At 34.4% G+C, this 16,777-nt stretch overlaps 1 protein-coding gene across 4 annotated transcripts in view; it reads right to left on the bottom strand.

Moving 5' to 3' along the window:
- Ten-a (Teneurin-a transmembrane protein) overlaps positions 1–16,777 on the bottom strand; it is a 1,628,256-nt gene that overhangs the window by 419,930 nt on the left and 1,191,549 nt on the right. Inside the window, exon 1 of one of the 4 annotated variants that reach the window (XM_074139870.1) lies at positions 10,044–10,481. The exons of the other annotated variants lie outside the window; for them this stretch is intronic. Within the exon in view, the coding sequence (XP_073995971.1) occupies positions 10,044–10,114 (71 nt within the window). The 5' untranslated portion in view covers positions 10,115–10,481. Of the gene's footprint in view, positions 1–10,043; positions 10,482–16,777 lie in introns of those variants that run through there. 4 annotated transcript variants of the gene reach the window in all.

The raw sequence follows: 16,777 nt of genomic DNA, 5'->3' as shown, positions 1-16,777 counted from the left end.
AAAAAATTTTTTGAAATCGGTTAGGTTTTTCAAAAGTTATGGTAATTTAAAATATGAAAAACAAATTTCAGTTTATTGTCAAAATTACGTTATTTTGTTTAAAGAATCTGTCCAGAGATCGAGGTGGCCATTGGATGGGTCCTTGAGTCCCTAAGCACTTTTCATGGAAATTTCTGTCCAGGTAACCTCGAACAACTCTCGTATTATGTGCCGGCCAACCATCTTGTTGAAAACACTTATCTAGCCGACGTTGTAGAGGAACATTTTCAAGCAGAACTGGCAAAAGTCTCTTTAAAAAAGTTAGATACCTTGCACCCAGTTAAGTTCTCTCTTTAGAAGTATGGGCCGATTAGTTTATTTCCTAAAACTCCACACCTAACGTTTGTAGAAAAAACAACCTGAACGTCGAATAACTCTAGCCTGCCTAGATCTTGACTTCGCCACCATAAGTGCTGCTACAAGCAAAGCGTGGGAGTCCAGAGTTTTGGCTTGCCTATCCGTTGGTTGTGCCCAGTTTGAATAGATTCTTTTTAAAAAAATGACGTAATTTTGACAATAAACTGAAATTTGTTTTTGATATTTTAAATTACCATAACTTTTGAAAAACCTAACCGATTTCAAAAATTTTTTTTTGTTTTTTTAGGAGCCCAAATACTATAAAAATATGCAATAAAAAATATAACGTTCCATTTGAAAAAACAAAGTTGGATGCTGTATCTCGAGATACAGGGGTTTAAAAAAATGGGACAATCACTGAAAATAAACTAGACTAAAAATGATTAAATACGTGTTTTTTATTTTTTCGAAATTTCCCGCCGTTAAAAAAAAAGTGGGTGGAGCGTATGACTCTGGTCACCCTGTATTGTTACTATTCTTAACGAAAAATGAGGAATATCAAAATTAAAAATACAAAACGCTACTTTTCTATGATTAATGATCTTTTCGTGAAATAAATATAAAATGCGGTAAAAAATTAAAAATAAAATAAGAAATATAAATATAAAAAGTTTAAAAAAATATAAAATAAATAATGGGGTTGAAAAAGTCCTAGAACAATTAAATTATCTTCAAAACTAGTTTATAATTATTATAAATGGAATTAAAAAAATAAAATAAATAACTAAATGAAAAAGTACTGCTGCAGTGCAAATTATAGAAGATTTATGGCTGATGTATGAAACTGGCCTTCACTTTATTTTAAAGCTTGAAAAGATATTAATAGAATAATCGCTTGGTTTGTATTTCTATTATTTTTGTTTAATGATTTAAGGGCGCGTCAACATCTAAGGCGCCCGTAGCTTTTTTCAGTGCACTATCGGTCTCTGGACAGTGTTCTCTCGTTACAGACAACACTGTCCATCACCGGATAGTGGAGCTGTAAGAAGCTCCAGGGGAAGAGGAAAAATCTAAAGGTAAACGTGAATGATATTTTCTGTAAATAGTATAACTGCTAACATGTTTCATAATTTTTTGCCAAATGATATCGCTACTTCCGTTACCGTCCCAACTTAAGTTAAGATCCGAACATTAATTTCACCAATTTTCAAAATTTAAGGATGGAATAAAATTGGATCTCAAGGGAGAGCAGATAAATTGAAATTCCAGATTTTCTACCTGAAAAAGTAAAGCTGCTTACATACTTCTCTTTAATATCAACAAGAAATGACACAAATCTGTTAGGATTTCAAGTATAATCCACGTCTCCACCAGGTGGAACTACTTTTCGTAACAGGTTTTATTCGTGAAGGAAGCTAATCGTATTTTGAAATGAAGTACAGGTAGGAATGGTTGAAAATGCTGCTTTGTAGGAGCCTAAACTCTCATATGGTTTTTATCATAGTCTGAAATTAAATATAAAGTAATATTTCTAAAGATTTGTATAATCTCGGATTTAAATAAAAAAGTTCAACCACTTAAATCTACCAAAACTTAAGGGATAAAAGTAGGCCGAAAAATTTTACTAACAAGTTACACATATTTAAAAATAAAGTAATCGCAAATCTGTTTAGGTGGGCTTAACCTTCTAGTTTAAATAAGCAATTTGAAAGCAAATTTGTGAATCGTATAATTTTATAGCAAAAGAGGGGAAAAAACTGTCAAAGTTTTGTGTTACAGTTGGTTTAACATTACGTTTTTTCATGCACTTTTAGATGATCAACCCTTTGGTCTATCTTTTCAGGCAGGGCTTAACGTTTAACTCCCAAATTTGGGAGGGTTTAAACGAAGGTTGGGAAAGCCCATACTTAATTTTTTTATTTATTAATTTTTACGACAATAAATATCTCTATTAAAAGCCATTACGGGCTTCTTAATCAAGATAGTAGAGCTCGCAAATGGTAACCTTAGCCGTCCATCTTAATAAATTATTAACATTTTTACAAATTAAATAGAAAGGTTGCTAAATGCTAGGTTAGTCTGAACTTAAAACCACTACACTCAACTTGCCCCTGATGAAATATAAAATATATCTGATATTAACATAATGGGACGTGCATGACTCGAACTTGTCCTACGCGTTGTGATGCATTTATTGAGGCGCACTTTAAATAAGCGAATATGCACTAATAATACCACTATAAAGAATTATTTATCAATAATTTAAGACAATAATATTATTATTAATAATATTAAGGAAGATTATAAAAAAACAAATCGTAGGACCGAAAGAAAAGCTCAAAATACGAGTACATTTTATTTATTTACAACCTGTAAATGTGGTCTATGTCAAGTTAGGCACAGATTGTAGAGTGAACCCTGGTGGATCCAGCGCCACAATCGGGGAGGCATGCTGAGAGGGGCCAGCCAATGCTGGAACTCTGTGGAGGTTGTAAGGAAGTTTAGGACTGAGGTAAAAAGTCGCTGGGGCCAACGTCGTTTCAGGCATCGTGGAGGACTGTCGGGATGGGCTGTTTTGTGGATAAGGCTTGTGCTGCTAGATTAGCATGTAAGGTTAAGCCTATTATGGAAATTAAGGAAGCCGAGAAAGGATTAGGTCATTGACAAAAGGGTCTGTATGGAGGGTTAAATTGGATACATAATAAGGAGCGTTGACGATATGCCGAAGAACTTTAGATTGAAAGGATTGGATTCTTTGGATGTTTGATGGTTTCGCGGAGCCCCAAGCTTATCTCCGTAGGTCCAGATGGGTCTTAGTAGTGTCTTGTAAAGAGTTACACTTATTCCGGACATTCAAGGCTGATCTCGGCCCAAGCAGTCTTCCTAATTGTCCGTATCGTCTATTGAGTTCTTGCCTTTTCAGTCTAGTGTGTGGGTTCCAGGTTAGTCGACTGTCTAAATACAGTCCTAGGTAGCGTACTTGTATGGACAAGAAATAAATAATAAAACCAATCAGTACAGTGATTCTTTCAAAAACCTAAAATTCTATAACCAAACACAGAATTTGGTTGTCTCTTTGTAATTTTAGAGACATAATTTTTTTATCACGTAATAAATTATTACTTCCAAAATATTAATACACCAAAAATTAATATTGTTTTGGTAATGCTCGAAGCAGCTATAACAGAGCAAAAGTTTGAAAACCTCTTACCTCGCTACACCCACTCAAGGTATGAAAGAAGTAGAATTAACTTACCTGTAAACAAAAACAAAATTTCATTTAGGTAAGCAGTTAAATTATTATTTAGAATATTTAAGAAAAATAATTATTTTTCATATTATTTACAAAAATATGTCACTAACAATGTTCAACTTTTGTAAAAAAAAACCAAATTTTCACATTGAGTGGCTCTCAAAAAACTCCAAATTTGAAAAACTGTTTGATTATAATACTATAGGTGAAAGTAATAAGGTAATAAGGTTTCTGTAACGAGAGAACATTATTTAAAGGTAGGCAGTGTAATGAAAAAAAAACCAGCCTCAGCGTTGACGTGCCTTAAATTTAAAAAACAAAAAAAAACGTATAATTTTGTTTAAAGAATTAAAAACTTTTTAACCTATACCAAAAAAAGATCGATGTATACAACAATAGGCGGAAGGAAAGAATTAAATAATTTTATTGTATCCGGCAATGTATAACAAGCCATGGACCATGTTGCAGAGGGGCAACAGAGATAGTGACAGATGTAACAGAAATAAAATAAAATAAATATAATATAAACGAAAACACACAACATACCAGCATGTCATAATGATCTGTAAAGTTAGAACCCTAATCTGTCAGTAATTACAGGGTTTAATAATAGTGGTACGAGTATGAAGGGGTTTTAATGTAGGCAGAGCACTCTTCACGTAGAGCAAGTTACGATCTTTTTTGTTAGGTTAACAGGAAAATTTACGAAAAAGACAAAAGAATTCGAAATCCTGAAAAAAAAAAATAAATAAAGTATTAATTATATTTTGAAGCTAACAAAGAATAAATCAACAATACAAAAGTACAGTAGATTTTATAATTGTGATATTATAATCTGTTATCACGAAGAAATCTTCGTGATATACTAGAAAAAACATCGTGTTCCAACAGTTGCTCGCTTCTAACGATTCTTCTCATCGATAAGGAGTAAATCGATAATCTATGAATTAAAAAATTATTTTCTTATACAATCTGCTTTTGTATGCTGAAGTATCGGTTGTTATAAAAAAGAACTAATAAAAACCCAAAATTTTCTTTATTTTAATTATGTTGAAACTAAAGATTCTTTCTTTTAAACAATAATTATTTAGTGAGCAGCATTGGCGTGAGAAAGATGGCTACCAACTTTTATAAAACCGCATAATTTAATAAAAGATCCGTTCAAGATGTCAACATCACAAATTAACAAATTAGAGAAAATGTCCACTCTTTATTCATTTAAAAACTACGTCACTATTATGCTCTTCAAAGGGGACATGCCGAAACGATTATATTAAGTAATAGTCTATTTTTTCAGTCGGGCTTTAACGTCCAACTACCAAATTAGGTGACGTGGACGGAGGCGACTAGCAAATCACACATGTGTACTGCAAAGTTTTTATATTAAACAGTAAATAAAATTCAAATCAGCGTAGTCCGGGAATCGAACCCATAGTACCAACACAATACACATAAGCTTTGCAGGGCAACGCCTTTAACCGCTCGGCTACCGTGGTGCCAGTAAACACCTACATTATTATCCGTCTATAATTACTTATCGTAGTTCGATTTTATATACATTTCATTTAATTAAAGTACTATATTATATTTTTTGAACTTAAGTAAAGTAATCGTCTACTTTTTTCTACAGGCGGAGGCGGAAACTATATTACATTATGTCCCACTTCCAGTGTATTGACATTCTTCCTACTCAGAATTTTGGTTAGAAATTTTTATAATCAAATATTATTCAGTAGCTACAACCACACAATATCTTAGATGACATTTCAGTGAAAGTCTGGCTTACTTCATCGCTCTCTAAGAAGCTCGAACAAATAAACTTGTCACCAGAAATGGTTAAATGTAATAGTTCTTACGTGTATGTAATGTGTAAACAAATTATAGTGGGGATACTTTTAGAGAAGGGGCACTTTTGGGGAAAATATAACAAATAAGTTATACTTGCAAAGCTAATATGTATTGTGGTACTGGGCTTAGTATTCCCGGGTTTAGGCCTTAGATTTTATTTAATGTTTAATATGAGAACTTTTGTAGTAAAGTATGTTTGTTAGTCGCCTCCGTCCTGCGATACCTAATTTGGTAGATGGACGTAAAGCATGCCTGAAAAAATAAACACTACTATACTATAAAAAGAAAAGCAGAAATCTCGGTAAACATAGAGACGGAAATAATAGTAGTATTGTTCTACCAAATATCTAAGAAATGTTTGAAAAACATCAAACACATTTTTTTCCCATTATTGTTTTGCTAAATACAAGTATTTGAACTTCATTCACGAAAATCGGTTGAAGCGACGATAATTTGAAATGATTGCAACACTTCCCCCTTAACAAATGTAAGAGCAGATCGTCTCTTTAATGTTAGGGGAGCCCTAAACCTTTCATCCTGCCAAACTTCATCAAAATCGGGCTAAGATTTGCAGAGTTATTTAGTAATAACAACTTTGGAGGGGGCCTCACATACATGGGGCTAACTCCTCTCCCATTTGATGTACAGCGTCGAGACCCCTAAAAGTCGCATCTACACCAAATTCCGAATCGAATGACACCTCATTCATGAAAATCGTTTCACGCGTTTAGGCGCTACGTTGTTTCCAAGAAAAGGTAACAAGAACATTTTTAGAAAACGCCGTTTTTGCTCATTTTTAGGCAACTTTTTTTCATGAAATCTATTTGATCTATTCAGTAAAAAAAATTCACCCCTGTAAACGAAGATTTGCCCTATATAATACAGAAAATTTGGGAATTTTATCTTTTATAGAAAAAGAGAAAAAAATTGTCAAAGTTGGATGTTTTTCAAATATTCCGCTTTTTCGTGCAGTTTTTGACGATCAACCCCTTTATACAACTGTCCTACCGGATAGTTTTAATTTGTTTTCAATGAATCTTACTCAGGGCCGAATTTACATGAAAAGAGGCCCTAGGCTATTCCACTTGATGAAGCCCTTTCACCTCCCATTTTTAACGTTTGTAAATTACATAAGAGATAATAAAATACATCACTACTGTGATACATCACTAAAACAGTGTTTTAGTGTTCACTGTTTTTAGAATAGTGTAATTTTAATTTTGCTAACAATATGAATGTAGGCCCCTCTTGATCTTGAGGCCCTAGGCTGAAGCCTAGTTAGCCTATAGAAAAATCCGGCCCTGATCTTACTTAAATAGATACAGAGAAATAGTATAGAGATTACTGCCATAATTAATTTTTGAATTATTTTTTAATTAATATTCATTATGAGATAAATTTAAATATAATTAAAACTTTAATTTAATCAAAAAATAGTATTAATTATAAATACTCTCAAGGTTGAAACTAAAGATTTGAAATACTAAAAAGAGGTAGCAAATTCAAGACAAGAGCTAAGACGATCGACAGAATGCGCTACTGGGTAACTTAGGGGTTGAAAGGGTGCCCATCCTCCTCAGTTTTAGTATTTCCTGTCCGCCTCTTCAGCAAGGGATAAAAAAACACCCTTCTTAAGCTTAGAAACTCCTGAAAACAACCCCCTCTTCCCGAGTTTCCGTGTGCAAGTAAAAAAGTTCATCAAGACCATTACCATTCATCGCCATTTCTATCGCTCCCACTAATTGGTGAAACGCTCTCGAACTTATGAGCCAAGTTACAGAACCGTTAACTTTGGCTTCCCTTGAGAAAATAATCAAAATAATAGTTACGCATCTTTAAAAGATTAACGCAATAATAAAATGGCGAGTAGTTTATTGTTATGGTGGACTATAAAACATGGAGGGTTGCTCCGTAATTCATAATTAAAACTAAAGAGTTCAGGACGCGTTACTTAAAAGTTATTATTTTTTTTAAGAAACAATAATAAATGAAAAGAACAGTTTTATCAGCCGACTAAAAAAACATTATTAAAGAGTCTTTAACATAATTTTAAAAGTTTTTACGCCCATGACGAAAGAAAATAATTTGTTCTATTTTACGCATAATTATCACCACCACAGCCAACATAATAGGAATACAATAATTTGCTCATAAATCGCTCTGGTTTGATCGATAAAACTTGACATCGTGGTTTATCAGTAAATCTACAAAATTATGTAAGCATTAATTATTTCACGATGTTCAGTGAAAAATAATGAAAACACGCAATTAAAATACACAATTACTCAAAATACCAAGTTCAGTATGTAAACAGAACATTTTGAAATTCAACAGCCGATATTTAAGTTTGAGTAAGATTTTTTATCCAAATTTAATTAAATTGAAATAACACAGGAATTCTTTAAATTTTTTAAAAGAGTGCGTGGTAATTAATATTTTAACTTTAAATTTGAAAATTTAATGCCTTTACCAGCAGTCAACGTAGTCCGCTACCTTGGGCTTTACCTCGACATGGAATCCTCATACTCGATTTAAGGAGGACAGAACTCAACAGACGCTTTCGACAACTGAAAAGACTAACTTTAAAGTCAGTCAGGGCTTATAGCTTCGAACTGTGGAGGTTCAATCAAAACGCTCAAATCTGCAAAGGATCCAGTCCTTGCAGTCTAAAATTCTTCGCTCTATAGTAAACGCTCCTTTCTACGTCACCAATCAAACCATTCACACAGACTTAAAACATTCCTTTCGTGCAACACAAGTTGCTGAAAATACGATACAGAAAATTCCATCTTAACCTTCAAACACATCACAATCCATTGGTTCAACCATCTATCTTCCAGAACATTTCCAGACAACACTTCTAGGACAGTCTTAAAAGATAGTGGCCTCGCGATCTCCTCTCTGATGAAGAGAGTCAGTAGAATGTAGAATGTTTTTGGAGTGTTACCTCTCTGGGTAACTTCTCCACTCTGATATGTGTGAGTGTTATTTATTGTTATCATTGTTACTTATAACGCAAAATGCGTTGATTGTAACTAAATTAACGATTAAAAAAAAAAAAAAAATGAAAATATAACCAACTTAAAAGCAAAACAAAAATCTGTTATAAATACTCACCACTAGGGAACGGATTCGTATGTATTTACATATTTTTTTTCTAGGCAATTTACAGACGTTTTTCAACGAAGTATTCATACTGACACTTTTTAAGCCGTTTGAGTCTACTTTTATTTCACATATTTCCACATATTTGGATGTTATCGCATATTTATACATATTTGATTAAAATAAATAAATATTTCTACATATTTAATCAAAATATGTACATGTTTTTTCATATTTTTCATTTTGGGCATACTTTCATAATTGGGAGGTGGTTGACAGGAACTGTGAACCACAAACTGTAGGGCTGTGAATCACAGTGGGTACAATGGTTATTGTAATTTACACAGAATGCTGCTAAACAGTGATGGGCACTTGTTAGTTCTTTGAAGTTGTCTGACGTTGTCTGTTCTTTCAGCTCGTTCGTTGAAGTGTCCAATTCATTTCGTTCGGTCACTTAGTGTATTCTTTTTTGGGTGAAATGCCACGAACATCGGCCTCAAACAAACAACTTCGCGAGTTTCCAGCAGAACTTTTTAGGAAGTGACGGAGACATTTTGTATTGCACAGCTTGTGACAAGCGCGTTTCTTGCTCTCAACGTTCCCAAGTCACCCAACATATTGCCACCGGATCGCACATAGAGAATAAAAACAGAAAGAAAGAGAGAACGTCCTATCAAGCCTTCCTTACATCTCCATCATCAAGTAAGTCTACTCTGAGTACAGATCTGTGTCGGGCTTTGGTTAGAGCAGATATCCCTTTCCACAAACTTAAAAACTGGTAGAAGTACTGAGCAAGAAGATTTATTATCAAATAAATCTTAAAGTTTGACATCACAGTATACATTCCTTAGTTTGGGTAAGGCAAAGATAAAATATCTTCAGAAGCCATTAAAAGGGTAAAATAACTAAAATCTGTCAAATGTAAAGAAAATAAAACTGAAATTAGGTGAAATCATTTTTGGCACGCACCCACTACAAAAAACTTCAAAGAGGATATGAAATTCAATAACTTTGAGATACACAAGAGAAAAAAAGCTTTGAAAAAAGAACTCGATCTCGAAAAAAAAAGTTGCCTGATTTGGAAACATCATCTAAGAAGAAACAAGAAAAGGATGCTGCAATCAATCAATAACAAAGATTATCAGTGAAACAGCTATTTATTAAAAATAATTATGGAATCCAAAGGCGAAGCTGAAGAACTAGAAAATGAATAATTCAGCGCGAAAAGGAGAGAATTTCAAATTGTTTGGAGTTTTTCTCATTTATATATAGAAATGCCCTAAATTTTCCCTCAAATTTGAACCAAGAATTGGTATTTTGTTTTCAAACATTTAGCCAACTATGGCGAAGATTTGTTTTTTATTATTATTAAGTAAATCTAACAGAAGTTTTGATCAGTATATAAATTGCCTAGTTTCGATAGCAATTCATTATTGATAACTGTTCTTTCGTTAGTTTTTAACTCTAAGTCTCAAATAATGTTTAAATAATCTCTAAATACCTATTTGGAGGCGGATTCCTTCGAGGAAGAGGCGGCGTGTATTGCGCTTCAGCGTATCTGTGTCCGTACATCTTTCACACGTGATCAAGGAATCATATCACGAAATACTGTTTATAAAATTAAGTCACCACTGTTTCATAAAAAATTCACACTTTTATTGTCAATTAAAAATGAACGTCTCTAATTGTTTATTTTATTAATTAAAGGTCTTCTTTCCTTAATATTATTCTTCTATATTGAAGAATTTTAATTAAATTCACAGAACAGTTTTAATTTTTTGAGAAAATAGTAGAATTCCGTATATCTGATTAGTGAAATCCTTTAAAAAAAAGAAAGAAACACAAAAATTAAAACTAGATTACATGATAAAGAAGAACTGTAAACACCGGCTTGATGTCACCAGTACGAACCCTTTGTGCGGACTGAGGGCTGGAGCCAGATTCACTCACGAGAACTCGACATTAGTCCGCGCGCGCGCCCCACTCTAGTCCAAGGGGGAACTTACCCCAGTCTCGATGCAGGGCTACCAGATCACTGGGGAGTTTCCCTCTACTCTGCTCGCAGATTCATCTGTATTTACACTCCATTTTTTTTGTTATTTTGGCCATATATTTGTCTTACTTCCATTTTTTATTTTATTTTTTTTAATCAAAAATTTTTACATTCTCAAATTTAATAAAAATTCAGTTACCATCATCATATCTGTATATATACATTTCCTAATAACTGACTTCATCTAAAAAGCTAGTACGTTAACGAAACGAGTTTTTTTAAAAAATTTATTTAGAGTGTGAAACCATCGGCTAGCTTCACTATTAGTAACAATACGAGTGTCGTTTGAAAAGTCCGTGCAAAAATAAAAACTACTTAATTTTTTGGGGTAAACCTTTTTTATTTTTCAACATAGTCTCCTTTTAGGCTTATACACTTCGTCCAACGCTGCTCTAGTTTGTTGATCCCTTCCGAATAATAGGATTTGTCCAAGTCTGAAAAATAGCCATTCGTTTCTGCAATCACCTCCTTGTTTGAATAAAATCTTTTTCCCGCCAGCCATTTCTTCATATTGGGGAACAAATAGTAGTCCGAGGGAGCCTATTTCCATTAATTTTGCGACCACAACTGCTGAGGTGTGAGCTGGTGCGTTGTCGTAATGGAAAAGGACTTTTTTGTGGGCCAATCGTGGGCGTTTTTCTTGCAGCTCGGTTTTCAAACGGTCCAATAACGATGAATAACATGCACCTGTAATAGTTTTACCATTTTCCAGATAGTCGATGAGGATTATTCCTTGCGAATCCCAAAAGACAGTCGCCATAATCTTTCCGGCCGAAGGAACGGTCTTCGCCTTTTTTGGCGCAGATTCCCCCTTGGTAACCCATTGTTTAGATTGTTCTTTGGTCTCAGGAGTGTAGTGATGTATCCATGTTTCATCCACAGTGACGAAACGACGCTTAAAGTCCTGCGGATTCTTCTGGAACAGCTGCAAACCGCCCTTGCAACACTTCACACGATTTCGTTTTTGGTCAAGCGTGAGCAATCGCGGCACCCATCTTGCGAATAGCTTTGTCATGTCCAAATGTTGATGCAAAATATTATGTGCCCGTTCATTCGAGATGCCCACAGCACTAGCAATCTCACGCACCTTCACTCTTCTGTCATCCATCACCATATCATGGATTTTATCAATGATTTCTGGAGTAGTAACCTCAACAGGGCGTCCAGAACGTTCAGCGTCACTTGTGCCCATCTGGCCACTCCGAAAATTTTGAAACCACTTATAAACTGTTCTAATCGAAGGTGCAGAGTCACCATAATGTTTATCAAGCTTCTCTTTAGTCTCCTGAGGCGTTTTGCCTTTCATAAAGTAGTGTTTAATCAACACACGAAATTCTTTTTCGTCCATTTTTTGAAAATCACTCGACTTCCTCGATTCACTCGAATGCCAAACACAAAGAAATAGACCGATCTGGCTGAAACTTGGTGTGTGTTCTTCCAAGAGATGCTACTAACTAAACATAACCTCGATACGCGCCAGTAGTGCTATCTCTCTGACTTTGCACGGACTTTTCAAACGACCCTCGTATAATAATATTGACCTACTATACATTCACTGAGTGAGAGAAGAAGTTACCCAGTGATAACACTCCCTAAGTTATCTCGAGGATTAACTACTCTCTTCAGAAGATAGAAAACGCGAGGCCACTGGCGTTTTAATCGTCTAGGACAGAGGTGGCCAAAGTGGTCTATATAGACCTACAGGGGTCTATTTAACAAAAGTAGGGGTCAATCTGAGCCAAGGGGACGAAGGAAAAACAATTTCGAACCCAATATAGCGAACCTTGCAAAGAAACACCAGGCACACCCATCTCATTAATTAAGAAGCAATACTGTAGTTTACTTTAGTTATTCATAATTACTTATTACAGTCAAACCTCTCAATAACGGACACTGGCGGGGGGAAGCAAAGTGGCCGCTGTTTGGAGGTGGTCGTTAGAAGGAGGTAGGCAAGTTTCATAATGAAAAAATATGGGTTTTTTCCAAACATCTATTTAAAAATTGTGTATTATTAATAGATTAAAAAACGTACGTAATTGAATAATTATTTAGTTATATGATATGCAACAAATATAGGGGTTCATGATCAAAAAAGTTTGGCGACCCCCTGGTCTAGGAGGATGATCTGAAAGGTGATGAGATGATAAATGGCGGAAAAGACGATTTGGAATGCGGACTATAAGTTCTGATGAGAGCTTTTACAGCGAGTTCGTGCAACTTGATTTAAAAATGGAATTCCTAACTCTGTGTGGATGGTTAGTTTTGAATCAAAATGGAGGGTGGTTAACAATAGTGCGGAGAATTTTCGACTGAAGAGACTGAATTCTTTGAAGATTGGAGCGTTTCGTTGAACTCCAAAATTAAATACCGTACGTCCAGGTGCGTTTTAGTACAGAAGTGTATATCAGTCGTTTGTTATTAGGTAAAAGAAGGCGCCACGGTAGCCGAGCGGTTAGAGGCGAGACCTGCGAAGCTAAAATGTATTGTGGTACTGGGTTCGATTCCCGGTCATAGGCCTTGGATTTTATTTAATGTTTAAAAATGAGAAATAGTAAAGTACGTTTGCTAGACGCCTCCGTCCACGATACCTAATTGGTAGTTGGACGTAAAGCCCCGCCTGAAAAAATAGGCGATTACCTTACTTTACTTTTACTTTACTTTATTAGGTAAAAGACTGTTGGTCTTGTAGGTTTTTAAGTATTCGCTAGCTCCTGTTAACATCAGTTCGTTTAAGTCGTGTGTGCGGGTTCCAGTCAGTCTTTTATCTAAATACAGCCCAAAATAATGGACAACATTGGCAGCTAGAATAGGAATTGAGAGATCAGAGGAAGAATCTTGAGGCGGAAGGTGAAAGTTCGATTGGTCAGGCCATCAGACCGTCTCAGGAAGTAGGAGTTTAACCTCGGACAAAACTCCTGAAGGTGCTCAGGGCAAGTGAAGAGGCCTAAAGGAGGTAATTCCTCCATTACACTAGGGTACTGTGGGCCAATCCCCCGAAATCTCCAAAATCAAAAGATTAGAAGAGGTACTTCTTCACCGCGAGGTGGATGAAGTGAGGCCTAGAATATATTTTTTTGTTTAAATAAATAACAACGACCTTTAACATTATATATAATAGAATATATTTAATAATATACAGGGTGTTCAGCATAAGACTACGGTAACTTCGGGAGGCGATTCTGGACATCATTTGCAACAAAAAATTCCATATAAACTATGGCTCGATTCGGCTCCGTTTTATAGATATTTTTAATTTTATGTTTTTTCAAGGTATTACTACTTTTTAGCAAAAAGATGTCTATATTTCTCAAACTATTTTTGTATACCGTTCGAAAGGTGATCGTATGTAGATGTTTTTCCTGAATAGTGCATGGTTTTTTCATATAAAATGTTTTTGAGAAAAATGAAGTCAAAGTTTTTGGAAAAAATTAGAAACTTGCTATTTCTTATGTTTGGGCCACAAAGTGAAATACTTGTTATTATTATTTTGGAATACAAATTAGCTTATTTAAAAGGAAATTTAACCTTCTTTCTAATGAGCTTATTGAAATAGCTGTAGCTTTAATAGTTTGAGAAATATAGGCAACTTTTTGCTAAAAAGTAGTAACACCTTGAAAAAACATAAAATTAAAAATATCTATAAAACGGAGCCGAATCGAGCCATAGTTTATATGGAATTTTTTGTTGCCCAGAATCGCCTCCTGAAGTTACCGTAGTCTTATGCTAAACACCCTGTATAATGATGAAAATAAAAAAATAATATTAATTATAATTGTGAATCTCATTGAGTGTAAGAAATATTATTTTGATAAATAACAGTCCAGAGCGAAAAACCTCTCCGTATTCTAGAAATAAGTGAAATATTTCTAAAGTTGGTAAACAATTTGTTAATAATAATACGATTTTGAGAAAGAGATAAACGGCCAGGAAATAAATAAAAAAAATAAAATAAAAAGCATTAAAAATAAATAATACGGTGCTATTTTAATAAAATGTAAATTACATTGAAAACACGAATACATTTAACAACATTTATTAAAATGAAAAAAGTAATTCATTATAATAAGAAAGCAAGTATTTAAAACATTATTTCGTGACTTAGTTCATTTAACAAAATATTTCGGCGAGAGATTGTAGCAACCTTGATATAATTACTGATGTGAAATATTCTGTTAATTGGTACAAATCAGCAATATTAATGTTTTCTTGCTGCGTATTAACAAAATCTCTTTTGTCAACAAAAATATCGTCAATATTTGGGTAAAACATTTTTAGGCAGATTAGATCTGATTCCATGTGATTCACTGAAGCGGAGCTAAAAATCAATAATAATAATCATAAAATAGAGGGAACGGATTAGCTACATGGTTAGCATATTGGATTGCCGCGCGGAGATCCCGGGTTCGAATCCCAGCTGCTGGCCCCTTAGATTTTTTTCTCATCCTAGGAGCTTCTCACAGTGTTGTCAGAGAGAGAACACTGTCCGAAAGACGGTAGTGCACTGAAAAAAACCTCCGAGCGCCAATAACCTCAAATTGTTGACGCGACTTACATCATAAATAAATAAATAATAATAATAATTAATGGATGAATACAAAAATCCGTCCAGAGCTGACACACTCTGTAAATGGACGAGTGTCACTAGACCAAGGGACCAGAGACAATGTGACTACAGTCGAGCCTCCCATAAAGGACACTCTCTCTAGCGACCACCTCCATTTACGGACAGTTTTTGGATTTCCCCGTTTTACCCCTATACACTTGTCTATATAAAAGAACCTCCGTCTAACGTCCATTCTACATAGCGACCGCGGACATTGATTTTGGGGAACGGATTAAAAGTTTCACCTCCCACCAACGACCACCTTATTATTAAAAGTTTGTTTGACGCTGTGATCAAAATAATTATCCCCTCTCAAGTTTTTTTTTTTTTTCTGGTTTTTCCTAAAGTTTCCTATATAAGCTCCATACATCTTGTACCATTTTAATCATTTTTCAATATTACTTTGGACGAACAATATTATTATTTCCGATATGTCTCCCAAACGAAAGTGGTTAACTCTAGAAGAGAAAATAAATGTGTTGGAAGATTTTGCAAAAAGCAAATCGAGCCATCGTCAACTTGCGGAAAAGTTTGTTCTATTTTTCTAATAATAGATGATAGTATGATGATAATTTTACTATAAATTATTATTGTTATGAATAAATGTGATGATTGGTATAGGCTGAAAGGGTATAATTGCAAAAGCAGCACTACAAAAATGGCAGACAGATTACAATAATGGTGATAAAGGTATATTCTATAAAACTATGGCAGATCAGTTACCTAGACAACCATGGTTTAAGGGAACTGTCACTAATAAATGGGTTGTTACGACAATAAGCAGGCTGAGAGCGAACCACCCGGTGTGCGGATCGTATCTACACAGGATCAACAAAAGGTCCTCTCCTCTTTGCGTAATTGCAATGAGAAGGAGGATTTCAAACATGTAATAATGATATGTCCACGTTATGTGGTAGAAAGGAAACGAATGTTTGACGACTTATACAGGTATTTAGATGCACCATTTCGCTACGAAGACATTATATTCTCCACCAACATTTATGTGCTTAAGTCGATAGCAGAGCTAGCAATGAAATATGAATGTATTTAAAAGCTATAGCCGAATTAGAATGAATGGAAGAAAATGCTAAGAGAAGGATTACGTGATTTTAATTTTGGTTAAGCTATAAGGATGGCAGGAGCACAGAGTGCTGCTCCATCGATTAGCAGTAGTTTATGTAAATAGCAGTATATAGTAGAGGGATGAATGAGTGAAGCGAATGTATTTGTAGGTAAGAATGGAGAGTAAGTGATATTCTAGTGATAAGCACCTAGACGATGCTGGCTGTATGGCGGAAGCCGATGCCAAAAAAATAAAACAAAATAAATGTGATGATTATTATACAAAATTATTAATTGTCAATAATATGTAGTTTTTTGATAAATTTTTTGGATAATTAAGAAAAACCTGATGCATATCATATAGCTAAATAATTATGCAATTATGCACGTTTTTAAATCTATTAATAATAAACAATTTTTAAATAGATGTTTGGAAAAAAGAACCCATATTTTTTCATTATGAAACTTGGCTACCTCCTTCTAACGACCACCTCCAAACAGCGGCCACTTTGCTTTC

Source organism: Rhodnius prolixus, unplaced genomic scaffold (genome assembly GCF_049639745.1).
Source record: "Rhodnius prolixus isolate KJV_2025 unplaced genomic scaffold, Rpr scaffold_6, whole genome shotgun sequence".
Lineage (NCBI taxonomy): Eukaryota > Metazoa > Arthropoda > Insecta > Hemiptera > Reduviidae > Rhodnius > Rhodnius prolixus.
This window is presented reverse-complemented; position numbering and strand designations above follow the sequence as displayed.